We start from the raw sequence: 27,238 nt of genomic DNA, 5'->3' as shown, positions 1-27,238 counted from the left end.
TGTGAGTCCCGCAAATATGTTTAGTGGACTAATAACCGTATAATTCAGAATAAATAATTAGTTGTTAAATAATGGACCAAATATTTATTAACAGAACAAAAATTAAAAATGATCATGTTTTAATAGAGAAGATATTTGTATTATTAGAAAAAATATTGAAACCAATTAAAAATGATCATTTTCCAGATCAGTTTCTCGGAGTGATCTTCATGGTTGAAATTTGGTTAGCTAGGTTCAGTTTCTGATCTTGCATCATTAGGCATGGCGAAAATCTAAAATTTGAGACCCAAACCAATTTTAACCAAAAAAATCGAATCGTATTCAGTTTGAGATATAGATATAATTGAATGGATCATGTAAAGTGATATAAAAATATATCCCAACCCGAAATACTATTACTCAAATCCAAGTAGATATCCAAAAAAAAAGCAAAAGAGTTTCATCCCAAATTCAAATTAATATCTGGAATAAGTATTTTGTTTGTCAACTCTAAATAAGTACTTTAACACTCAAATTTATGTTTATTTTTATATAGTATCCAAAAATATCCAAAGCTTAAAAGTATTTTAACCGAATACAAAATGAGTTAGGAACCAAAATGAAATTTAGATAGTGTTATAAATTTTATCCGAATCCAAAGTATATTACCTGAAAACAATTATGATCCTAACGGATACCCTTTCCGCCCAGGCCTAACCAAGCGTAAATTGATTCGATCAGTGTTCCTTCGATCAGGTTTTCTCCCAAAACTTTACTGTCTTTAGCCTAAGATCGAACAGAGTCTAGTTGAGCTTCTGCCCCTTCCAGTCACATCTAAGTTTCCTAATCAAGTCAACGATGAGCAATCAGAAGAAATTTGAGAGTTCTTGTCGTTTTTGTATTCTTGGTCAACGGTCTGGAAAACGTGTGCAGGAAGACCTTTCTCCCCTTGTTTATCTCCTTCGTCAAAGGTTTGAATCCAATGGCTGCCTTGAAAAGTTCACTCATAAATCTCTTAAGGATTTTTTCTTTTACTCTTGACAATTTACCAAAAAAAAAATGGAATGGCCACGTCGTAGTTTTATTTGGCTGATCCTTCTTTCCGATTTGCTTCTCAGAGTCGTCGTCGGAAACTCAGAAGGTGAGGCTTTAACCGCGATGAAGGAAAGTTTTTCTGATCCTACAGACGCACTCCAAAGCTGGGATAATCAGAACAGTGTTTCTCCATGTACATGGTTTCATGTTACTTGCAATCCTGAGAACAGAGTTGTTCGTGTGTAAGTTCCTCTCTGTTCCAAAAAAAAATTTGAACTGATTCAAAAAAAAAAGTCACTGTTTTGATGTTTGGTCAGTGACTTGGGGAATGCAAAACTGTCTGGTCAACTTGTACCAGAGCTTGGTCAGCTTCCATACTTGCAGTACTTGTAAGTACAAAGAATAGAGAGATTTTCAACAATAATAAAATTATATTATTAAAAATTATAGTTAATGACAGGGAGCTTTATAGCAACAACATTACTGGGGAGATACCTACAGAGCTTGGAGACTTGAGGGAACTAGTTAGCTTGGATCTTTATCAGAACAAACTAAGCGGTCCTATCCCTTCCTCTCTTGGCAAACTAGACAAACTCCGATTCTTGTATGTATCCTTCTTCTCTCTTACATCTTCATCTTTTTTCAGTTTTGGTTAATATTAATGACATGGTATATTACTGTATGTGGGTGGATTAGGCGTCTTAATAACAACAACTTGTCTGGCGAAATTCCATTGTCTTTGACTGCTGTATCACTGCAAGTTCTGTGAGTGTAACTCTGTCTTCATTACTCTAGAAAATATTAGTTGATGGGATCTTGAGTTATGACAAAAAAAAAACAATATCATCCTAAAATGCAGGGATGTCTCAAACAATCAACTCAATGGAGATATTCCTGTTAATGGTTCCTTCTCGCTGTTCACTCCTATTAGGTTTTGCTTTCTTGTCTTGTTCTCGGGTCGGTGGAGATATTCATGATAAATGCGTTACTTAGCTGTCTGAAATTTTATTTGCATGCAGTTTTGCTAATAATAATTTACGGCAGCCTCCAGCATCTCCACCTCCACCTGTCTCTACTCCACCACCTTCACCTCCAGCATCAAGGAGTCGAATGACTGTAGCAGTAGCAGGGGGAGTTGCTGCAGGTGCAGCAGTTCTATTTGCATTTCCAGCCATTGCGTTTGCTTGGTGGATAAGAAGTAGACAACATGATCGCTTTTTTGATGTACCTGGTTAGTCAAACTTTCTTCATCTCTATTTCCCCTTTCCACTAAAACTTCTCTGGCTGATTATTGTTTTTAATGTTTTGCAGCTGAAGAAAACCCAGAGGTTCATTTCGGACAACTCAGAAGATTTTCATTGCGTGAACTGCTTGTTGCTACAGATAACTTTAGCAACAAAAATGTATTGGGGAGAGGTGGTTTTGGGAAAGTTTATAAAGGACGTTTAGCCGATGGCTCGCTAGTGGCTGTGAAAAGACTAAAGGAAGAACGTACCCAGGGTGGAGAGCTTCAGTTCCAAACCGAGGTCGAGATGATTAGTATGGCTGTTCATAGGAACTTGCTTCGTCTTCGTGGCTTTTGCATGACTCCAACTGAAAGATTGCTCGTTTATCCCTACATGGCTAATGGGAGTGTTGCTTCTTGTTTAAGAGGTATCTATCCCACTGCGTACAACATGCAGGTTTTAAAATTATTTATTTTATTATTTATTATATATTTATAAAATAGAGGTATAATAGTCTTTTTTTTTTTTGATGAAACTTCTTTTGATTATTTTCCTCTTTTATGTGTTCTTCTTATGGTTAAAAAACAATCCATTTTATGAGATTTTCCATTCAAATTATGCAATCTTATATGTATCTATCATGTTTTAGAACGACTTGAAGGCAATCCAGTACTTGATTGGCCAAAAAGGAAGCATGTCGCTCTGGGGGCAGCAAGGGGGCTTGCATATTTACATGATCAGTGCGAGCAAAAAATCATTCACCGTGACGTGAAAGCTGCCAACATATTGTTAGACGAAGAGTTTGAAGCTGTGGTTGGAGATTTTGGGCTAGCAAAGCTAATGAATTATAATGACTCTCATGTGACAACTGCTGTACGTGGTACGATTGGGCATATAGCCCCTGAGTACCTTTCGACCGGAAAATCTTCTGAAAAAACTGATGTTTTTGGATACGGTGTCATGCTTCTTGAGCTCATCACTGGACAAAAGGCTTTCGATCTTGCTCGGCTTGCTAATGACGATGATATCATGTTACTCGACTGGGTATGTATGTTTCATGATTTTCTTAAATCATCTTTTTTTTAGAGTACAAAACTGCTATTTTTTTGACGGTGTAAGTGTGTTTTCTTAGGTGAAAGAGGTTTTGAAAGAGAAAAAGTTTGAAAGTATTGTGGACGTAGAGTTAGAAGGAAAGTACGTGGAGAAAGAAGTGGAGCAGCTGATCAAAATGGCTCTGCTCTGCACTCAGAGTTCTTCTTTGGAACGTCCCAAGATGTCGGAAGTGGTGAGAATGCTTGAAGGAGAAGGTTTAGCTGAGAAATGGGAAGAATGGCAAAATGAAGAGATTTTGACAAATGATTCTAACTATCCTCAACTTGGCACTGAATGGTTCATCCCAAGTTCCAATTCCATCATAGAAAACGATTATCCCACGGGTCCAAGATAATAACCCTTTTAGAAAGGGCTCATGGAGGTTCTTCAATATATATGATTCGTGAAGCTTTTAGATGCAAAACCCAACATTCACTTTTACATCTTTAACAAAACAGTAACAGTACAAATTGTCTCTACGATAATTGTTTACGAACCAATAAAAATATATCACCCGTCTTGTTTAGAGCTAAAAGAAAAACGTTAGCGTTCAGTTTAAATAACGGTTGCTTTTCTTTGGTTTTAAAAATGCCACAAACTACATCTTAGTTGATCCTAGTTTGTACAAAAAACTTTTTTGATTTGAATAAATTTAACATTCTTTAAAAAAAAAATTAAATAACGGTTGCTTCATTTCTAAGTAGATAAAAAAGTCTTGCCATGGAAATAAATAAATAAATAGAAACTAAATGATATGAAAACCAAAGCCCTTTATAAAAAAAACCACCAAGAAAAAACGAAAAATATCACCTTTTTGTATGTGTTTATGACTAAAGGTGTCTCATGGTGTTCTCATGGATATCAAAGATTCACATTTGAAAGCTCATTTTTCACTCTCTTTTATTTTCTAATCATTCTTTTTTTAATTATGAAATACTCTCTAGAGAATTTATTGAAAACTTTCTAATAAAAATGTTCTTATAAAAATGTTGCGAATATTTAATAGAATGTAGTGTTTTATATAATGAATTAGCAATAATCATTGTTAGTCCCTTCTCCATTGAAATGGTGCTTCAACATAAAGGTATGAAGGTAACAGAATGTGGTTAGTTTCTGTTAACACGTTTATTTTTTCTTTCCCAATAGTCGAAAAGTAAAATTTACTTTAATTTTATTGCAAATTTATTTTGTTTTGAAAGTATAATTATTCATTATTTATGAATAGAAGTTAAACATGGTCCCAGTCTCCCAGAGCTTTTATTTTTATACATCATAATACACAAGTGGGAGGTATTAAAGGCAAGGTAAATATAAGTCCCGTGATGCGTTCAACTTAATTTGTATTAGAAGCGGAAGAGTGAAAAGGAAAATGCTTGGTTCGAGTGTTGAAGAACCTTCGCAACCTCCTTGATGCTTCAACCATATCGTCTCTACGTCCAAACCCACTGATCCTTAAATATTCTTCTCCACCAGGTCCAAAACCTGAGCCAGGGACTGTAATTATGTGAGTCTTTTCAAGAATCTCAGCAAACACATCCCATGATTTCGATCCTCTAAAGTGAACCCACAAGTATGGAGCATTTACGCCACCATAAACCGTGAGGCCGAGCGAGGTCAGAGTCTCCATTAGTATCTTTCTGTTCTCTTTGTAGTAATTGATCACCGTGCGTATCTCCTATATATCATGTTTAACCAAAGAAAAATAAAGATGATATTGAACAGAAATAAACAAATATTCATATACTAATGCTAAAATATTCAACTTATACCTTAAGGCCAACAGGAGAAAGGCATGCTAATCCACCCGCCTGAGCGATATTTGAAGCTCCATTGAAGGAAGTTGTCACAATGCGATGGAAATCATTTATAATGGGAAAACCATTAGAGTACAAGAGCTCATCAGGGATGATAGTCCAACCAAGCCGAACACCAGTGAAGCCAGCAAACTTAGAGAATGATGAAACTTCAATTGCAACCTAGAAAAATGTAATATGATGAGTGGTTGTGAATATACATATATGAATGTAATGAAAAACTCCTAGGAATATATAAATGAAAACTCGTCTCACCTCTCGAGCACCAGGGATTTCATATATTGAATGTGGGCTGCCATCTTCGATAAATGCAGCATATGCAGAGTCGAAAATAATAATAGAGCCATTGGTCTTTGCAAACTTAACTAGTTGATGTAGTTGTGTTTTTGAAGCCGCATAACCAGTAGGATTATTAGGAGAACAAAAGAAGATGACATCGGTTCTTGGAGTCTTTGATAGATCAGGGAAAAAACTATTTTGAGGTCCACAAGGCATATAGACAATATTTTGGTACTTCTTGGTTGCTTCATGGAAATAACCAGTCTGGCCAATAATCACCCCTGAATCTATGTAAGCCTGATTCCACAAAGAAAAGGCAACATAATTAAGAGGCAAAGACTAACATTCACAAGAAGTTCTCTAGTTTCCATCTTTTAGCCAATTAATCTTTTTATGTCCAGAAATTATAGAAAGAAAGTAAAGATGAAAATATAAAATAAAATCGATGAAATTACGTACAGGGAAGGTAGGATCTTGCACAGCAATTGTGACACCGGAACCTAGGAGTAACTGTGGATGAAATCAAGTAAGCATAACGTCAAGAGATTGTGTTACGTGAAACATCGCATGATCCATACCTGTAGACGAGAAATATCGCTTTGTGCACCATCTGATACAAAAACTTCATTGCTTTTTACGCGCAAATGTCCATAGAACGTATCAGCAATAGCTTTCCTAAGAACCTGGTAAAAAAAATCAATATAGGAAAAGACACTCACTCTTATATAAGTTATATATATGCAAATTAATATCTTTCTTTAGTTTTTTGAAAATATAAAGTAACCGTGCTGATAAGGAAAGACCACAATTACCTTATCTCCTTGTTCCAGCCCATACCCTCTATATCCTTCCACAGTTGATAGGGCATGTGCAAACTGAATGGTCCAAAATGGAACACACTAAATTACTTAACGTTCTACAGATATTATATTACCCTAGTACGTATCACCAATGATTTTGAAATCTCGGATGTGACCAGTTGGACCAGGGTTTGTGCTTTTATTTGAATAAAAGAAGCAAATGATAAGTTCATTCTCAAAAGTTAATAGTTTCTTCACATATGCAAGGAAATACCTGAACAACAGTTAGACAAAGTAAATTGATCTAACCTATCAAAGTCATGCAAGTTAAATAAACTTTACACTAAAAAGAGCACAACAGACGCAATTACAAAATCATAGACATGTGACAAAGAAACATTACTTCTCTTTATTAAAAACATTATTCTTATTTTTTGTTTTTGCCAAATTCTAGCAGCATAATCGGACACGTGTTTAAGAAGAAGAAACAAAGACATCCACAACGCATTGACATTGGCCAAGGATTAACATGATTTTTCTCTGAAAGCCCTTTGTCAAAAAAAAAACATGATTTTTCTTGGTCTCCTCATATAATTCCAATTTTTTCATATCATCATCATAAATATATCTAATATACCAAAACAGATTATATATAAAATACTATTAAGCTATTAGCTAGAGACAAAAGAGCCGACACATGCGTCGACGAGCATAACAACAAATAAGCGTTGAGAAGATGGATAATTTGAAGAACCGAGAAGAGAACGACAGCTGACTTTTGACGTTCGGGATTAAGTCCGGAAGAGGTTTTAAGGTTAACAGTGGAAGTGTTCTAATTCTAGTTTAGACAATAATCGGATTTATGATTAATTGGATTTAACCAAGTTTAAATATGGCTCACTTTGGCTTGTGGATTTGGATAAAACTTAGACCTAATTAGTTAGGCCGTTCTACTAGAGCATTTTCATTTTAGATTTCTCGTCAAGTTTTTAAATAATTAATTAAATATAATATTCTTTTAGGTATGAGTTTTTCAATAAAAAAAAGATATCCAATTAGTAAATAATATCTATTAATTTTCGTATTTTATTAATAGTTGATATCCCTTGTCAGATATATCTAACAAGTTAATAAGTGCTCTTATATATATCACTGCCAATTATTGTTATTCTGTTTGCACTGCAAACTAAAACATCAAACTGAAAACTTAAACGTTAAAATATTTGGAAACATAATTTTTATATTAGGAAAAGGAAAAAAAAAACTAGGAAAACTGGAAGAATGCCATCATACACATTTACAAAATAGAAAGTTTTTTCCATGTAACAATTAAACCCAGCTCTTTTATCAAAAAAAAGAAAACAATTAAACCCAGCTCAACTCGTATCTGTTGCGTTTTTAAACGGTCCATGTACTTTTGGGTTTATTTCATGTATACTTCTTCCTTTTTTTCTTTGAAACTTATTTTCATGTAATTTGTCAGATTTATATTTTACCAAGAATTAGGTTCACTCTAGGGGTCAACCCAAACCCAAGAAAAACTCATTAGGGAACAGATGAAAACCGACAAACGCGCAAATAGAAATTCAAAAACAACAAAAGTACGTTAATCTTACGTTAGACATGTCTGAGGCGATCTGCTTCGGTATAGGCTCTGTTGTATCACCAGTCCCAAGGCTTATTAATTGTACATTTGGATGCTTTTTAACGTGCTCAAGCTCGCGTCTGCTTATCTATATATATATTAACACCATTATAAGTTATAATTTATAACTCCTGACATGTGAAATATGAAACCTCCAATTCCAAATCGGCATATGTAAAATTTTCAATAAAAGTTAGAGAGATCATGAAATTACTTCGGGAAACAAATAGTTGTTCTTTAGTTTCTCCAAATTCACATTGCGGACCAGTTTTGTGCAGCCACCTGAGAAGACAAGACATTAAGACAACAACGAACAGAGAGTGTATCTGAAACCGTTTCAAAATATATGTAGTCTTTGTCCAATTTTTATTGAATTTATCTGATGCATTAAAATATATAATTTTAAAAGGTTCTATTTATATACAAATATACATATATATTGTAAAAATTGGGACTCTGCTCCAGTGATCTAGTTGCCCATGGTAAAATTTGGTTATGACGATAGCGAATAAAAAGTACATACAAATCAGAGTTTTGAGAGTAAAGATGAGGAAATCTTACCATGTTTCTTCAACTCGAATTCTAAACTGTGGAATAAAGAAAGAGTAGTGCAACATATCAGAAAAAACCGATAATACCATAAAGATAGAGGAAAAAACCTTTAGTATATTTCTTGCGTTGCAAATGCGAACCAGTACCTAGACTTGACAATTTTTGATGGAGAAGAGGATAAAGATGACGCAGAACTGAAGAACGTTAGACTGACCATTCTTTAGTTCCAAGTTATAAAAGCTTTGAAGGTGTTATATATCGATGATACAACCTAGTAAGCACGTATATATATATATACTCCAAGCAAGTTCTAATAACCACTATTAAAATGTGATATACACATGTCGATTTCAAGTGATAGAGTGAAGAAATTTCCAAAGCAGCCAATCCATGCACGGCTATTTAGTCAGATGACTTCACACCATGTCTAGTTCTTGTCCATTAAATGTTGGACAAATACATACGAGAACAATAATATTTTTAATAGAGCTCCTTAACTGAAGGTACTTAAAATTCATCGAAAATTCTAGCAAGCCATCATTTGGGGGGATTTTCGTTTTGTTACACGAAGAGGCGTTTTGCATTCAGTACAGATTTTAAACAAATTTTAGATTTATGTTTGTTTTTTTAACTTTCTATTGGAACAGTTAATTTATACATAAGTGCATTATTAAAGGTATAATAAAAAGAGTAACTATATGCTGGTTTTAATATGCGTTAAAACCCTAACACTATAGGGCACTTGATCGAAGATTCCCCTTCCTTCGACTTTGAATTTGCTACGACAAGATCTCCCATGAATCGTTTGCTCTGATACCAATTATTGTTCTTAAACGATAAGTGTGTACTCAAAGATTAATAAAAACTTGACTCTTTTTATTACTTAAGAAACTATCTCAAAACTATAAACATCAACACAACTCTCCAAAACACACACTCAATGCCCTTAACACGAGATTGATATATATAGCTTAATAGTTATCCTAATCCTAAAGGTAAAACACATAATCAGATAATTCCAAATATCTTCTGATCCTTATCTTCTCAAATTTACAAACTCTCTTAGGATTAGGATTACTTCTCTCTCAAGCTAAGTTTACTTCAACAAACACGAAACTTAAGCAAAAAAGAGGCGTTTAGAAAGAAAAAAAGCTTCAAATTTCACGATGAAGCAGGTTCTAGTAGACTAACATTCGGATCCCGAGTTTAGCATAAATGCATTTTGATCACTTTTTAGGGGTCAACAAGTAAGTTTGTGCCACGGTTTCTACTTGGGACCAATTAATTGGATATAACTACTTCGCTAGTTACTTGTTTTTGACTTCTATGAATGTTATCATGTGTAGTAACCAAACCGAGCTTGGAGAAGTTGATGCTCACGACCAAGTGTTGAGATTTATCTCTAAACATAGCAGCTGAATTGGTGTAGGTCATCACAAAGCTTGTTAGCCAATATATACATTCATTATGATCCCCAATCTTATGACGCTAAGGATTAGATGATCCCAATCTTCTACATCCATCTCTTACTGCTTCTCTTGTTTTTAACTTTTTTGCCAAGAAAGCAATCAGTCTTCTTTACCATGTAAATCACCAATTCTTCATTTTCAATGATATTTACATATTTGGCTAAAAAGGAATAATATACTTTGGGATCAAATGGTTATGTTCCACTCTGTAGACCAAGACAAGTCCTATAGCATGTCACCATTAGGTGGACTCGTACCAGTCTTAAAACATTTTCGACAAGTAATCTGAAATGTTTGTCCACCAAGTAATAATAAACCTTTATGCTACTTTAAGTTTACCACAAACTTTGAAACAGATTTTGGTATCTTGATCTAACTAACAGGACTTCAGGAAAGTCGCGTATGAATGGCGTTATGAAATGCTTATGAAATGACTAAGAAGCCTCGTAGAAATCAACATACTTTTTCCTAAAAAAATAAAAATACAAGACTAATATATCTCAACATCATTATAAGAGAATAAAAAACAAAAGTATCAACTCTTTTATAAACCAAACCAGACTATATTTTGATTCTATCAGGAGAACAGTCAATAATAAAGAGGAAGAAAATTCATAATAGTCAATTTATAAATTAAAATAAGTTTGGTAGAAATATGGAATATTCTGAAAGCGAATAATTCCTTTTTCTTTTAAAGAAGTTAGTCGGTCAGAATTCAGGATATAGTACAGATTATAGTTTTATATGATCAGGCCACTACCACTTGAAAACTCCGCAGTCCTTATGAGGTCACCCATGTATCATGAAAACTATAAAAGAAGAAAATTAAAATAATAATTATCATTTATTAAATATTGGGAAAGGAAAACTGCAAATTTGTCGTTATAATATTATAGAAATCGTGGAAAATCATCTCTTCTAGACAAGAAACAATAAAATTTAGGAATCTTGCATCGGTCAAGGAAAAATAAAATTAAAATACGTAACTAAGTAAATAGGCTCTCTTTTTTTTGTGCACAAGTAAATTGGCTCTAAATTTCCAATTTGATATTTTTCCGATTGCTAAATGCTCAAAATTCGTCTAGGCATTTGCATAGATCAGATAATGTTTCCATAATCGCTATTATGTATCCGAACAATATAAATTTACATAAAACACTGAATAATATGAAAACCATAGAGTCTGACTACTATATAAACGCTGAATAAGCGATTTGACTGTATTTTAAAACACAGTCATAGTCATGATATAAGTTGAGTTCAGGTGTCTTTTAGCGATAATGTCTCATATATTTAAGAGGTTTAAAGCATGTGAAAATATGTGGTCTTTAGAACATAATGAAATATCTATCTTATTAAAATAGAAACATTACAACTTCTTCTAGGTGGATTTTAAAGTTGGACCTTATGTAATTAATGCTATATTAATCTACTTATTATTAGACATGCCTTTTTATAAATAATTAATATCAAACATTACCATAGTTTTTCACTTCTTACCTTATTATTATATCCACTACGCATGTTTCCTTATATTACATATATTTTACTATAAGTTAGATACATCCACTAGCATATTATACTATAAGATAGATTATTAATAATACATCTACTAACATATAATACTATACGACAGATTACTAATAATACAATATATTATTTGTATTCATTAACTTGCATCTATCAATATTAACAATACTACGAAGACGACTAACTCTATACTTTTAACCTATAAACCATGATATACTAATTTATAACAAAAAATGATATTACTGTTATAAATTAGTTTTTATAAAAAAATATTTATAGCAGCAATTTGTTATATAAGATAAATTTAATTAAGACCCAAATCTTTTTTTTCTTGTTCAGAAAAAAGAAACCTACGAATATATACCATTAAGTTAGCCAAAAATCTTCCGAATAAATAGTAACTCTCACCAACCCAAAAAAAAATGAATTAAAAATATAACAAAAGATATTATGTTTGAAATTTAGCTCACTAGATCGGTATAAATATGTTCATTTCAGGTATGAGTTTTTCGAGTTCTCAACATTTGGATCTAAGTAGGTATTTGGTTTTTTTTTTTGTCCGGGTTGATTTTTTTGGTTCCGGATCATTCTAACTTTTTATATTATAAATCTTAAATAATATACAACATGTATATAAAATATGTGAATCAAAAGATAAACCTGCGCAGACGCGCGGATCATGATCTAGTTCTTTGTTAAAACAAAATGGAAAGTTATCTTCAAAAAAGAAAAAAATATTTTAATGCATCGAACTTGGGACATGAATATCAATTTCATGTATTAAACCAACTAACTTACACATAGTTGTTTTTTTTTTTTAAATGTGGCCTGTTTTATGTATACAACACTATTTAGACATGACTTTGATTTATATATAATAAAATTCGGACTCTTATATTTTACCTATACATATACCTATACACTACAATAAGTCGTATAATAACTTAATTATTTAATTAAATCAAATATATATTAAAATATTTCAAAAATAAAATACTTAAACTTGTATTAATACAGACTTTTTTAAAAAATTCAATATAAATAAAATATTACTATTAATTTTAGAAAATATAAATATATATATTTTTAAAATACTAACACTTCATAAATATTTAAATAATAAAATTAATTCATAACTAATATTAAATAATATTTTTACATTAATATTAATTAATTTTCCACTTATATACACTATATATAAAATTATAAAATTATATATAGATTCATATCAAATTAAATGATAAATATAGTTAAATAATTTAATCTATTAATTAATTTTGAGTTGTAAAAGTAAATTAAAGTATAATACACAAAAAGACAAAAGTTTCTAAATTCGAAAATACGCTTTAATTCAAAAAAAATCTTTAAAAATAAATATAAAATTAATGATAATTAATTATAATTAAAATAAATTATTTTGAATTTTATATACTAAAATTATATAAATATATATATTTGATTTAGAATAATATAATATTAAAATAAATAATATTTATACAGTTTATAATATATCAAATGATTGATATCTTTACAATTATAGATTTTTACGGGTTACATCATTAATCATGTAATATATTAATCAAATATAAAAAGGTTTTAAAACACATTTATATTAATTTTATGTAAGAAATTGAATAATGCAAGAAATGTTTAGAAATGTATTATTCTGTTTCAATTTTAATTTGTTGAAGATAAAGTAAAATTCCCCAACAAATGTGAGACTATCAAAATAAAAGAATAATTTATTTTTATTATTATATAGTTATGTTTATATAACTTTAATTTGACTATAGAGTAATTAAACATAAAGTTATTAAATTAAATATTATTTTAATTATGATATTACGTTATAGTATAAATTAGTTGATAAAATAACTAAGAATGTTTATTTATGAATTTTTTATCAAAAGTTACTCTTCAAAATTCTAAATATGAATTATATTAAAATCTGAAACTAGCACTTTGATTTATTTAAGAAATTTAAGATTGGAATCTAAATTTATACATGTGTTATAATACTAAAAATGATATTTCTCATATATATATTATTTGCATCTAATTTTTATATATACAAATTAAGAAAAAAATATAATATGATTTTTTTAAAAAAAATTCAAAATTTAACTTAAGATAACTTCTTAAAATAAATAATATCTACATTGAAAAAATTAAAATATATGAATTAAGGATAAACCTATATTTTTTTTAAATAGTAAAAATAATATGGATGGGCCTGTTTTCAGCCATCTTTACTACATTATAATTTTAATTAAATATATACACACACATAATGATAACTAAAAGTGACCGCGAACAAAATAACTAAAATATATATTTTAATAGTTTTACGGGAATTGTATTGACCGTCACAAAAACATGATTTGGTACCTTTTTCTATGTAGACATATAATTTATCAAGTAAATGTTTTAAACTGCTTTACTCATTAAAAAAAAAACTCTCTCTCTAAAAAAATTTGTCTGACCTCTCTCTAAACAAAGACCAGTCGTACGGTGGTTTCCGGCCGACGGAATAGGCTCCTACAGCCACCGTCGGTCCGGCTTTATAGCCTCTCTTTCTTTTCTGTTTCGTTTTTTCGTTTGTTTAGATAGTTATCTAGATTCCGGCGTCGCACCTCTACAGTGGGCGGTCGGCTTTTGCCTCCGTCGTTACGCCTCATCTTTTCAGGCGAACGGTCGGATTTAGGTCTCTACGTCGTACGGTTCTTTCAACGTCGACGGCAGCTATGGTAGAAGTTTCTCGGTGTTCCGGTGGTGGCTCGGTGGTGACTTGGCTTCGCTTCTCGTTGGGAACCTGTCAGTTTTTGGTCTCTCTCCGGAGAAAGAAGCGATGGGGGTGAAAATGTTGACTTCGGTGGCTCGGGATGAGTTCTTGGGATAGACCCGATGAAGCTCTCCATTACAACGAGTCCAGGTGAAGAGGAAGAATTCAGTGGGTCGAAATCTTTGTTCCGGCGGTGTTTCGGTGAAACGATGAGAGCTTTCTCCGGTGGTGATGAAATCTAGGCGGTGAAGACGCGGTTGAAGGGTGACGTGTGCGCCTCGTTTGTGAGGTTTACACGCGTGTCCCGGAGTGAAGTCAGGGTTTGACGCGTGTTCCTTTACGCGGTTTGGCATGACGCGTTTTCAACCGAAAGGTTTGTTCTGTTTGGGCTATTGTTGGGTTCGGTTACTTCGGCCATTGTGTGGACCTTTAATGGTTTATGTATGATGTCCAGATTTGGGCTTTCTAGCCTTTTTAATAATATCAATAGATGGGAAAAAAAACTGCTTTACTCATGTAACTATGTAATTTGACTTAACATGATACACGAATTGAAAATTTTTGTTGTTGTCGACATAAAATATTGTTGACATAAAATATTAGCCACCTTGTACGTTCGAAACCACTTTACTTTTCTTGGACAACCGATACCACTTTTTACAAACACCATAAAAACACATAATACAAGCACTAGATTCGTACATGGAGGAAAATGTTCATACATGGGCCTGGCCCTTTCAGATTTATGCTCAGAAATATGTTTTGACTGAGAGTATCTCCGAAACAACTTCAAATTTAAAGTTTACAAAACTTCAAATTTGAAATCTAAGGATGTCTCTCTCCAAAATAATTTCAAATTTAACTTTAGAACCTTTATATTTTACATATCACATCCTAATAAAAATATTACAGACAAAATTAATTGACAAAATATTATATTATAATAAAAGGGAAAACGCTATTTAAATCCCAAACTTCTAAAAATAAGCCAAAAAAAACTTCAACTTTTTTAAGTAAGCCAAATAAATCCTGAATTTTCAAAATTTTCCCAAATTAATTCTAAACTTCTGTTGACTCAATCATTTTACTCATAGCGAAGTCAACGTTAACTAGACGTAAAACATCTGTTAATTAGTAAAACGGTGAGTTTTGGTGACCCATTAAAATTAGAATTCCTCCCTTCTTCTTCGTGGACTACAAATTTGTGTTTTTCTCGACCATGTTGCTGGTTATCTTATAATGGTGTTTTAGTTATTATAAAACGACAAGGATTGGATTGTGAACCATCACAAAGCATGGAGTTTAGAACCAATACATAACAAGGAACACATGACATAGAGTTTTAGAGTTTTGAAGCATTACATAACAAAAGGGTTAAGGATTATGAACCATTACATAACAAAACAATCATGACACAACCAAAGACAAAGGAGTTTAGGCTCGTGACATAACAAAAGAGATGAAGACCGTGAGTCATTATAACCAATAGAACACTTGATCAAGCATGGGACTGTTGGGCTAAGCTTGAAGTAGCTTGACGAGCAAGCTATTAGTTTCCTATCGAGTTATGGAATAGGAAATTATCTATTTATATGATTCCTAATGAGTTTAGGAAATTGTGAGTTATATAAGGAGATGCAAGGTTGTTGCATAACTTATGAGTTTTGTGATAGAGAGTTGTGAGAGCTTTAGTTTTTGAGAGAGTTTTCTAAAGCATTGTGAGTTTGAGATTATGAGATTGAGAGCTTGAGGTTTTGAGTAGTTTCCTCAAGAGATTAATAAGATGAGTTTCTTATTATTGAGTTCTATACAAATCGAGATTCAATAGGGACTGTTCTTGAAAAAAACCTTGGGAAAGTCCTTATGTTGGTTCCTCCTACAAAAATTGCAAGAATAAGTAAAAAGAAACAAGTTCTCAACAAGAAAAACTGAAACTTAGAAAGCAAATTATACCTCATATTGAAACCTTGGCCGACCCCTTGGCCTCTTTGGTTCCCTTTCAGCTGTCGGATTTCCACACGTTGTTTTGTTGTGGCATGTGTCTAAGCAACTAGAACATGTCATCAAACGTCTCTCTCATCTAAGTTTGTGGACATCCACTTATTACAGCAAGAAAGAAATGAAAACAGAGCAAGCAATTGCAAAACAGAGAAAACATTTATGGAACAGGAGGTGGGTGGCGATAGAAAACCTGCAGCAAAGAAATGGATGTTTGCGAAGATGGCACACTGGAGATGAGACGATCACGAACCAGAGAATTGACACGAGCAATAACCCCGGCTTTGGTTGTTGACGTTTTCTGAAATATACGCATGTTCCTCTCACGCCACACGACATGATGAATAAAGCTCTTGCTCATGCTCACGCTCCTTTGATCATGTCCATCTTAACGTTTTAGCTCGTCTCGTTACAAGCTTATTCCTCTGCATCATCAATACTTTTAAGTCTGCAAGATCTTCACCTCTTTCTCTCTGTAATCACTGGATTTATTTAAGGATTTAGTTGGTTATGAGAATTAGGGCTCACGACTCAGAGCATAGTTCTTAATTCATCAAAATGCACTGTTTTACTATTTAGCAGACGCTTACGTTTATTTAAAGTTTGACTTCGATATGGTTAAAACTTAAAAAGGCTGAGTCAATGGAAGTTTAGAATTAATTTGGAAATTTTAAAGAAGTTTAGGATTAATTTGGCTTGTTTAGAAGTTGGAGCTTTTTTAGCTTATTTTGGAAAGTTTGAGATTTAAACGGCGTTCTTTTCCTATAATAAAAGGGTAACTAGATTTTGATCCGCGCTTAAAAAGCGCGGGATTATTTTTGTTGACATATTTATTACCCTATTTATTTGCTCACTAATATGTTTGTACGCATTTGGTTTTCGGTTTGGTTCTAATTTGTATTTTTTTTTTGTTTTCAGATTCATTCCAGTTTGATTTCCATTTCTTGATTCAAGAAATATAAGAATCGTTCGGTTATTTATGAATTTGGATTTGATTTTGGTTTGGTTAACTTAGTTTTTGGTTTGGTTCGAATAACAATGTTAAGAACCCGTTAAAATTTTGAGTTCAATTCGACTATGGTCCGGTTCTTGTTTTTAGATAATTTAGAGTAATTGGGGTAAAAATGATCGAATTTTTGGAAAAATAACGGTTAATTCAGATAAATATAGATATTTTAGCTAAAGAGTAATCGAGTGATTCTATTCTACCAGAAAATTAAAATAATTTTAAATATTTTGGATAAAAAATAGTATGAAAATTCATCTTTTGGGTAGAAATATAAGAATTGTTCGGTTATTTATGAATTTGTATTTGATTTTGGTTTGGTTAATTTGGTTTCCGGTTTGGTTTGGAAAATCATTAAAATTTCGAGTTCAATTCGATTATGGCCCAGTTCTTTTTTTTTTTGGATAACTTAGAGTAATTAGGATAAAATGATGTTTTTTGAAATTTCAGAAAAAAATAATGGATAAGTCGGATAAATTTAGATACTTTGGATAAAAAATATTCGGGTGATTCTATTTTAGCATAAAATTAGAAATAATTTCAAATATTTTGGATAGAAATAGTAGGGAAATCCGTTTTTGTGTAGTTCAGTTTATAGATAGTATTTTAGAATATTTTATCATTTTAAAATTAAATCTAATAAATATTTTAAAAATATATAGACTGTATTTTGAATATTTGGATATCCATTTGGTTTTTAGTTTGGTTTTGATTTGGTTGTAGTTTTTCTGTCCCAAGATATATGACTTGTTTAGATATTATAAATATTAATCCGGTGTTGATTTTATTTTTTTGAATTGGAAAATACTATTACTAAGAACATAATAATAAACTAAATTTATTTTAAATGTTTGGTAAATATTATATCATATAATAGATACTTTGGCTAAAAAAATATTCAAGTGATTCTATTCTAGCAGAAATTAAAAATAATTTCAAAAATTTTGAATAAAAATAGTAGGGAAATCCTTTTTTCTGTGTAGTTCAGTTTATAGATAGTAGTTTTAGAGTATTTTATCATTTTAAAATTAAATTTTATCATTTTAAAAATATATAAACTTTATTTTGTTTATTTGGATATGCATTTGGTTTTTATTTTGGTTTTAATTTGGTTTTAGTTTTTCTGCCCCAAGATATAAGAATTGTTTAGATATTTATAAATATTAATCCGGTGTTGATTTTATTTTTTTAATTTGGAAAATACTATTACTAAGAACATAATAGTAAATTAAATTTATTTTAAATGTTTGGTAAATATTATATCAAATAAGTATACTATTATAGTAATATTATTATACTTATAGAAATCTATACTCAATTATTCATTTAATTAGGATTACATATTGAGAATAATTGATATATTCTGAGGTGGACAGTAAATACAAAAAAAATTAACATATTATAACCTACCATATATTTTCGATTGTAAATAAGGTGGAGTCTATAATTTATTTTTATATATCAGTTATTTATTTGGTTGTTATAACTAAAGTCTATAGCTTATTAATTAAAATTAAATGATAATGACACTTTTGTAAATAGTTTAAAAAATCAAGGAGATGTCTGAAAAATGTCTGTTGTTTTAATTGTATTGATTTTATGTTTTTACCCGGAATTTAAGTATTGTAAGACTTTTATAGTGTACATCTAATCCAGGTGATAGTGGTTCAAGGGAGAGCTCATTTACCACTTTGACCAACATATCCTAATTTATCTTACTTATTTGGATGAGTTAAGCACTCTAAGCTACATGAGTAATGGTCAAGCATTGTGAACGAAACTGATATAAATTTATATAAATTCTACAAACCAAGATGATAATTCTGCATCTACATGAACAACAAACAACAATTGTTTTCTTGCACTGCGTGTAAAATTGTCCAGCTTTGAATTATGTCTGTAGTATATGAATAAATTTTGAGTTGTTGAAACTTATCTTCAGTATCTTTTTATTTTTCCAAACAATTTGTAAAAACTAGTCATTTTTCTGGTTCCAAACCATCTTCACCAATTGAAAACAATATGTTGCAAATATAATACTCCAAATGAGAACTTTTATTTTTAAATAAAGTAGCGACTAACTCGCTTTTGTATTACTTGTTCCCATTAAACCATCAAAACTTTTCAATATGTTATACCATCTTTGTTTAGAATAGATTTCCTGATTATTCTATGATCTATCCATAAAACACTATCTACCTATGATAGATGGTACTATTACTTATACTGGTAATCGAATTTGATCAATTCCCTAAATAAGTGAAATAAGTGTCTCATCCCAAAGTAGCGACTCCATTTAAGGGGTGATGTTTAAGTGCTAAAACATGACAATGCTAGAAAAATGAATAAGTATGTTGGTGTAACAAAAAAAATAAGACGGGGAGATTAAGCATACTGTTTTTCTGTTTCGATTATAACGTATGTTTTGGCAAAAAAAAATCACTAAGATAATATGGCGTTCATGCTGTTTCAACGGGATTATTATTACAATTTCACTCTTCGTGTAGTGTGTGCATACCTTTGTCATTACCAATACCAGTGCTTTCATTTCTTCCGGAAAATGTATATATATGAGTTAAGAGTCTCATAGTCTTTTTTTTGGAAGCTTCAGGTAGCACGTGAATGTATGGAGCATCTAAGGCAACTATTAGTTGAAGCACCTTCTGAAGTTGAAACCCGTTCAGAACTATCTGGAGCATCTAAGGCAACTATTAGTTCAGATGTTGTTGGTGGCATAGCATTGCTGCAAGAGTAAATCCTGAGTTAATTTTATTAGCCAGTCGAAGTTCTAACAGTACAATCTGCAACAGAGGTTGAGAGCAAGCAAACAAACGCGGATATTAGTGAAGGCGTTTCTACAATTCTACTTTCTACTCCCTCTCAAGTTCCCCTTTCAAGGTAACACTAGGAAGATGCTTTACTTTGTTCCAGTTCTTTTCATAATCTCTTCTGCTTAGTGAGTTATAGACATTCTCAGGTAAAATATTCATATTGTATCACCCGTATCAAAGGAAACTGCAAAATCAGGTAAATCACACAAAGTCAATACTGTCTCTTTTTTTTTGAGCAACTGTCAATACTGTCTCTTTATGTGTGGAAATTGTTTTATATGTTGTGGAGAAGAAGATATTATGTGGTCATGGCGGCCTTTCTCCAGCTATTATGACTTGATCATGTTGATAGAACCACCTATCTCTCCACACTGATATAATTTTTTTAAAGCAAAAGTTCATAGGAATAAAAGTTAAAGATTAGATCCAGTTTGTCACTTATATACTCCCTAGACTATCAATCAATTAAAAAGATAAATTCATTCGAGTCAATGATCATGGGCTTTGGTGGCCCAAGTGAGAAAAAAACCCATTGGAAAAAAGAAGAAGCAATGATATAGACCACGTCAGCACGTGCAACCCTCTCCAACTACTCTTTCGTGCTTAGCTGTCCACTCTCTCTCTCCTCTTTCCCCCACTTGTCGTCTTCCTCTTCATCATCTTCTCCTTCTCTCTTCCCCCATCTTCCGTATTTTATCTCTCTCTCTCTCTCTCTCTCTCTCTCTCTCTCTCTCTCTTTCGATCTCAGTCCCCCAACCAAACGATTGTGATGCCTACTTGGTGGGTGAGGAAGTCGGGAAAGAACAAAGACGATTCCCACCACCTCCTTCAAACCCAAACTCGCTCCGTCTCCGATAAGTCTATCAGAAGAATCTCCGCAGATAACAAATCCAGCCCCGATCCGGTCACTCCTTCTCGATGCACCCCGCGCTGCAGCCGCGAATTCGCCGGCGGCGCTTCCGGCTTCTCCGACGAGAAGAGATGTCACCCTCTCCCTCTCCCGTCGCTCTCCGCTTCTTCCGTTCCTAGCGATCAAGCCGCCGGTGGATCGGTTTCTGGATCGGCTTCTGTCTCCAGCGTTAGCTCGTCTGGATCGGCTGAAGACCAGAGTCAACCCACTGCTCCTAGGTTCGATTCCCTTCTCTCTCCTTCCTTTATTGATTTATTGATTGAGTGATTGATTGATAATCTGTGTGGTTCTCTGAGCAGGAAATCTAATGCTGCTGCAGCGGTTTCACCAAAGGCGGGAACTAGACCTACCTCTCCACTGCATAACAGATTCTCCGGGATGACGTTAGAGTCTTCTTCTTCTAATGATGGAGGGAGGTCATCTGAGTATCATCCTTTGCCTCTCCCGCCGGGATCTCCTACAAGCCCCTCCGTTGTGCTTCCGTGTTCTCCTACCAGCCCTGCTTCTGGTGTGCAGCAAGGGGGGTCTTGGATTGTAGGAGGAGGGTCGTCGGAGACGACGACGACGGCCTCTCCTCCTTTGGGGGTTTCCAAGTGGAAGAAAGGGAGATTTATTGGGAGTGGCACCTTTGGCAAAGTCTATCAAGGCTTTAATAGGTGATACACTGATACTCTCTAATTGGCTTAGTTTTTTTAGATGACAAGAGTTGATGCTAGCTTACTCTCTAGGCTATGAATATTTGATGTCTGGGGTCAGTTGCTCTCTTATGCTAGTAACCAGAGTTGCTATGTGTGATGATGAGTTTGTGGGGGTTTTACCAGTAATATGGTGTTGAAATCTTCTTTTTCTTTTGATGCTTCGTGTCCACAATTACTTAGATCAAAAATTGAAGGTTAGTTTCACCTGCCATCTAGATTAAGGCAATAGTAAGCACAATTTTTTTACAATGCTAGCTCCGTTTACATATATAGAGTTATAACTTTGTAGCATCCACCTCTCTGAGTTGTTTGGTACGTTCATAAAACCTTCTTTTTTTTGCGGTTCATATAGTGAGGAAGGAAGAATTTGTGCTATTAAAGAGGTCAAGGTCATTTCTGACGACAAAAACTCAAAGGAATGTCTGAAGCAACTAAATCAGGTTTGTTTAGATCAACCTTATCTTCTGTATATGTCTCAAACACTCTTGATATTGGTCAACGCCTGTATTAACCAGACTAATTTGATTTTGCAGGAGATAACTGTGCTGAGCCAGCTTTGTCATCCGAATATTGTTCAATATTACGGAAGTGAACTGGTATGTGTCTGTCAATCTATGTGAGCTTCAGGAAAAGAAGAGATCATATATGCGTGCTGCGTTTGAGCAGCTTAATATTGTTATATGGAAACAATACTGAAGCCTTCGCTGGACATGTGTTTTGGATTTTTTTTTTTTATGGTTGTAGAGTGAAGAAACCTTGTCCGTCTACTTGGAGTTTGTGTCAGGAGGCTCAATCCATAAACTACTCGCGGAGTATGGTGCTTTCACTGAACCTGTTATCCAAAACTACACACGGCAGATTCTCTCCGGGCTTGTCTATTTACATGGACGAAATACAGTGCATAGGTAGTCTGGCTGTAATATCCGAAACTTCAGTGGCCGCTTCTTGGAAATATATAATAAAACATTATTTTGATCTAACAGGGACATCAAAGGAGCAAATATATTAGTGGATCCAAATGGTGAAATCAAGTTGGCAGATTTTGGGATGGCCAAACATGTAAGTATGAATAAATATTCTTTTAGTCAGCAGAAGATATCAGCTTATTTTATATTTCTTGAAAATTATGCTTTCTTTCTGCAACAGGTAACAGCCTATTCTACTATGCTTTCTTTCACGGGGAGTCCTTATTGGATGGCACCCGAGGTAGTTTCCCATTTCTTTTTCATGAGAAGTTCTTGCGAGGGACGGACATTATGTTCTTGCAGCTGATTGATAGAAAAATCACCTCATGCTTCTGTTTTCTTCCAGGTTGTGATGCACAAAAACGGCTACACTCTTGCAGTCGATGTGTGGAGTTTGGGTTGTACTATTCTCGAAATGGCAACAGCAAAGCCACCTTGGAGCCAGTTTGAAGGGGTATACATGATACTGAAGACTGGGACATATATCTTTTTATTCACTCATCTCTCTAACTATTCTAAATTCCAAGTTGTCTACTATCTTTGCCAGGTTGCTGCAATTTTCAAAATCGGGAACAGCAAAGACATGCCAGAAATACCTGATCACCTTTCAAATGATGCAAAGAATTTTATAAGACTATGTCTGCAACGAAATCCGACAGTGCGTCCTACGGCTGCTCAGCTTCTAGAACACCCTTTTCTACGTGTACATTCACCGAGAGTGGCTAATACCAGCATGCACAAAGATGTCCCCCCACGTCCCTATGATGGACCCTCCTCACTGGTATGTGTACATTTATCTATGTGTTTGACTTCGATTTCCTTCTAACTTCGATTTCCTTCTTGAGCAGCCTACAAGGGAACCACCTTTTTCAGGGAGACATCCTGTCTTTCATCCTATAAAGAGCCCTAGGTAAAAAGGGCTTATGCCTAAATCTATATAATAATGCTTGGTTGTGTCAAAACTAAACCCGTCTTTCTTTCGTACTTTGCAGCAGAGAAAACGTAAGAGCCATCACATCCTTGCCAGTATCTCCATGTGCAAGCCCTTTAAGGCAACTTGGACCAGCATACAAAAGTTGTTTCCTGTCACCTCCTCATCCCTCTTATGCATTTCCCGTGCACGAAAGTGGGTACAACCAAGCTGAGTTTGCTGCAAGTCCATTTAGGTTCAAGAAAGACACATCGATAGAACCATCCAGTTACAGAGCCCAGGCGCCGAGTTCACCCTTCAGATCAAGACTGGTGTAGATCATTAAAGTGAAGATTGAGATTTTGAGAGAGCCGCATCCGAAAGAGTTGGCCCAAGGGATCAATGTACAGACAGTGTCTTTCTTTCTCTAGACCCTGGAACTTTAGGTGTGTGTGGGTGGGAGAATCAGAATTGGAACAAGAAGAGGAAGGGTTTAAGTGTAAACTGGGGCACAAAAAAAAGATGTAAAAAGCAACATGAAAATGAATACAAAGATTATAGAAGCGAGGATTAAAGATAATAGTAAGTTGTGTTGTTATACAAAGATGATATTCAGTCTTGTCTTCTCAAAAAACAACCAGAATGTTGTATGGCTTTACCGTGTGAATATTTCTTTTAGAAAAATTCGATGAGTTTGATTATTTCTAATCTTTTGGGTTTTTGACTTAGTCTCGTATTCGTTTACCACTTACTGGCTCGTGGAGAGGATTACGTCAAATGTCAACGGTATAGTACACGGCATGTATCACTCTTGCCAAGGAAAAACTTCGCTGAATTTACACAATGTTGTCGGCGTAATAAAAGTTGCCAAAAAATAAAGAAGAGAACATACTTTTTTTTTTGTGTGCAACCTTTCATTTCATTAACTTAAACTTCAAACATATAATAATTAAAGGGAATTATCTATCCTCTTTGATTACAATAATGAAACTTAAAAACAACATAAGTTAAAATAGATAGTTTCTCTGAGGAGATTGACAGCGAAGATAAGACACTGCTCAACATCAAAGTTTCCGCAGTAAAAGATGATGCCACAAAGGAAGTTGTCGCTGAGTGAGAAGAGGATGAACATGCATCCTCGATGATCCAAGCAAGTCCTGCACTCTTCATCAATGGATTCCAAATAGTAAACAAAACTCCAGCAATCACCAAGTCATAAACAATCAATAGCCAGTCCCCAAAGCTTCCGTAAGTTGAAATTTGGAAGGAGATAGAGTTGAAATCAACTTTCTTTAGACCCAAGACCATGATATGGTCATAAAACACACGCAAGGTTAAAACCAAGGCTGAGCTTTTCAAGACTTGCAAGAACAGGGTATACGTCTCACCTTTATAGTAGAGGGAACATGGAAGAGTGATTCTCTCCCAGAGGAGAGGATGATAATAGTGATCTCTCCCAAAGGGAGGAAGGTAAGATTAATTTCTCCCAAATGATGGAAGATGAAAGCACAAAGCACTTTTTGCCGGATGGAATTGAGTAATATGTTCTGATGCAGACTAAGGTTCCTCGCGAGAGGTTGTCGGATGAGCCGTCGATAGGATTGGCAGATCTGGAGGCGGCTGAACATCGCTGGCGGTAGGCCAAGATCGGGACATCTGAAGCTTGCAACTGTAGAGGATGTCTGATTCGGAGATAATACAGAGCACTTGTTGAACGTTCTTCAGGGCTGAGACCCGAGTAAGCACCGGGCTTTGCAACTGTGAACGGTACTGGTGTTGAAAGGTGATTGGTCTTTGGGTCTTCTGACAAGAGTCGATTCGCTTCAGAGGATGAGGAGTATAGTTCAGAGCAACTAAGGCTCGTAGATCCGACAAATGAACATCGGAAAACTCCAACATAAGAGCTTCGTTCACAACAAGGTAGATTAGAGTAGGTCTTCCCCATAGAGAGAAAGTTCAACGCCCGCAAGGACGAAGAGAAGAGCAGATCTGGCCGTACGGTGGTATTTGGAGAACGAGATATTGAAGTACAAACGCAACCCTCAAAAGCCAGATCTGATACAAGTGCAGCTGTGACGGACGGAGCTGGACTACAAGTGAGAAACAAGAGCCAACAGGTTTGGATATGGCAGGAACGACAGCTTGCACAACCATGAACAAAAGAAGAACTTAAGAAAACTAAGAACAAGAGAAAAACTTGGAGCAAATCAACAAAGAAAACAAAAGAGGAACTAAGATAGAGAAACAGAGAGAAAGGACGGTGACGCCGGCGAGCTAAGGAGCTGCCGGCGTCGGAAATCATGGAAGAAACGACTGTCTCGATTTCTGGGCTTGGGAGAGAAAACTGTTGGGATTGTTAAATTCCGTGTCCAACTCTATATTATCCGATTAGTACGATATTGTTCACTTTGGGCCTTAATGACAAGCCCGCATGGATTTACTTTTGGTTTCCTTCCCAAAAGGCCTCGTACTAATTAGAGTTGGACTTCTCTTTATATATTAGATTTTCTTTTGTCTAATATCCGATGTGGGACTTTGTTTGATATCTCACATTCTCCCTCTCAAACTAAGAACCACAACTCATCTCTTGTGTGTTTCCTAATCACAGGGCTTTCCTTTGAGAATGCTTCTCCCACAACATCGTAGGTTCCATGATCTTCTGACGTTTCTGCAAACAGACCTTCTTTTTCTTTTTATACCCGTTCTTACTTAAAGGGTATTTTTGGTCTTTTGCATCTCTTCGTCAAACCGCTCTGATACCAATTGTTGGGATTGTTAAATCCCGTGTCCAACTCTATATTATCCGATTAGTACGATATTGTCCACTTTGGGACTTAGTGACAAACCCGCATGGATTTACTTTTGGTTTCCTTTCCAAAAGGCATCGTACTAATTAGAGTTGGACTTCTCTTTATATATTAGATTTTTCTTTGTCTAATATCCGATGTGGGACTTTGTTTGATATCTCACAAAAACGATAGAATTTTTTCCTTATTTTAAGAAGAGAACATACATGATAGGAAAATCAAGAGATAATGAGGTCACTCAGATCCCTTCTTGCTTTTAACAGCCAGTAGTAGGGTCTCTTTCGGTTGTAAAAAGCATAATAATAGTGAATAAGAGATTTAAATTTTTTTAAAAAATTCTGTAATCTATAGACTGAAGTCGGCAAAGAGATTCTCAAGTCGACAGAAAACGCTTTTAGCCAAACATATCGTCTGATGGGTTTTAAGTACGGAGCAAAACTCATTTCCAACAATAAAGCTTTTTCAGTTTCGGTTCATGTTTGGATGTTTGTGGATTTGATTCGGTTTAAATATCCATTTAAATTATGTAAACAGACTCAAACCATTTGGGTGCCACTTACTTCTTGACATATTACAGAAGTGCCACTTTTGTTGATTTCAATATTACAGGAAGTGCCACTTACTTTTGACATAATTATTTTAGTTCTTTGGTATTCACCGCAATTTCTCTAAAAAAAAGTATGCATAGAGCAACACGTGACTCTTTCACATCTTGGGAAAGTTACAGCGGAGTGAGAAAGAACAATTGCATGTGAACCTCTCTGTTTCTCTCTCTATGATATAAGAAAACAAACAGCCCGTGAACCATAACTTAAGTCGTCACTTAAATCCAATAGAAGCTACAGAAAACCAAGCTGTCCTTTTGAACACCTAACTTATCAAAAGATTTTATTATTAGTTATAAAAACAA

At 34.0% G+C, this 27,238-nt stretch overlaps 3 protein-coding genes across 5 annotated transcripts; 2 read left to right on the top strand and 1 right to left on the bottom strand.

Moving 5' to 3' along the window:
* Positions 1–544: 544 nt before the first annotated feature.
* On the top strand, positions 545–3,852 carry LOC108861255 (somatic embryogenesis receptor kinase 4-like). 3 transcript variants are annotated; one of them, XM_018635086.2, is made up of 10 exons: positions 545–950; positions 1,098–1,256; positions 1,332–1,403; positions 1,475–1,618; positions 1,711–1,779; positions 1,874–1,945; positions 2,034–2,245; positions 2,326–2,667; positions 2,890–3,284; positions 3,373–3,852. In XM_018635086.2, the coding sequence occupies exons 1-10, from the start codon at positions 838–840 to the stop codon at positions 3,685–3,687; spliced, it is 1,893 nt and encodes a 630-aa protein (XP_018490588.1). In that variant the 5' UTR covers positions 545–837; the 3' UTR covers positions 3,688–3,852. The 3 variants fall into 3 exon arrangements, with proteins under 3 accessions (XP_018490588.1, XP_056867096.1, XP_018490589.1); XM_057011116.1 differs by having other exon boundaries at positions 555–950; positions 1,465–1,618; XM_018635087.2 differs by lacking the exon at positions 545–950 and having other exon boundaries at positions 1,073–1,256; positions 1,465–1,618.
* Positions 3,853–4,503: 651 nt separating this feature from the next.
* On the bottom strand, positions 4,504–8,692 carry LOC108860213 (aminotransferase ALD1, chloroplastic). The gene is made up of 10 exons (XM_018634115.2): positions 8,569–8,692; positions 8,432–8,457; positions 8,085–8,152; positions 7,842–7,958; positions 6,238–6,300; positions 6,004–6,108; positions 5,885–5,935; positions 5,402–5,722; positions 5,102–5,308; positions 4,504–5,007 (listed from the first exon to the last, which is right to left on the bottom strand). The coding sequence occupies exons 1-10, from the start codon at positions 8,637–8,639 to the stop codon at positions 4,666–4,668; spliced, it is 1,371 nt and encodes a 456-aa protein (XP_018489617.1). The 5' UTR covers positions 8,640–8,692; the 3' UTR covers positions 4,504–4,665.
* A 12,045-nt stretch (positions 8,693–20,737) lies between these two features.
* LOC108863113 (mitogen-activated protein kinase kinase kinase 3) lies at positions 20,738–24,231 on the top strand. Its single transcript, XM_018637428.2, has 11 exons — positions 20,738–21,166; positions 21,248–21,604; positions 21,999–22,086; positions 22,180–22,242; positions 22,391–22,551; positions 22,630–22,705; positions 22,793–22,852; positions 22,958–23,065; positions 23,159–23,392; positions 23,460–23,521; positions 23,604–24,231. The coding sequence occupies exons 1-11, from the start codon at positions 20,808–20,810 to the stop codon at positions 23,857–23,859; spliced, it is 1,824 nt and encodes a 607-aa protein (XP_018492930.1). The 5' UTR covers positions 20,738–20,807; the 3' UTR covers positions 23,860–24,231.
* Positions 24,232–27,238: the final 3,007 nt, after the last annotated feature.

Source organism: Raphanus sativus, chromosome 5, assembly GCF_000801105.2.
Source record: "Raphanus sativus cultivar WK10039 chromosome 5, ASM80110v3, whole genome shotgun sequence".
Lineage (NCBI taxonomy): Eukaryota > Viridiplantae > Streptophyta > Magnoliopsida > Brassicales > Brassicaceae > Raphanus > Raphanus sativus.
Note: the sequence above shows the minus strand (reverse complement) of the source record. Positions and strands in the feature narration are given on the sequence as shown.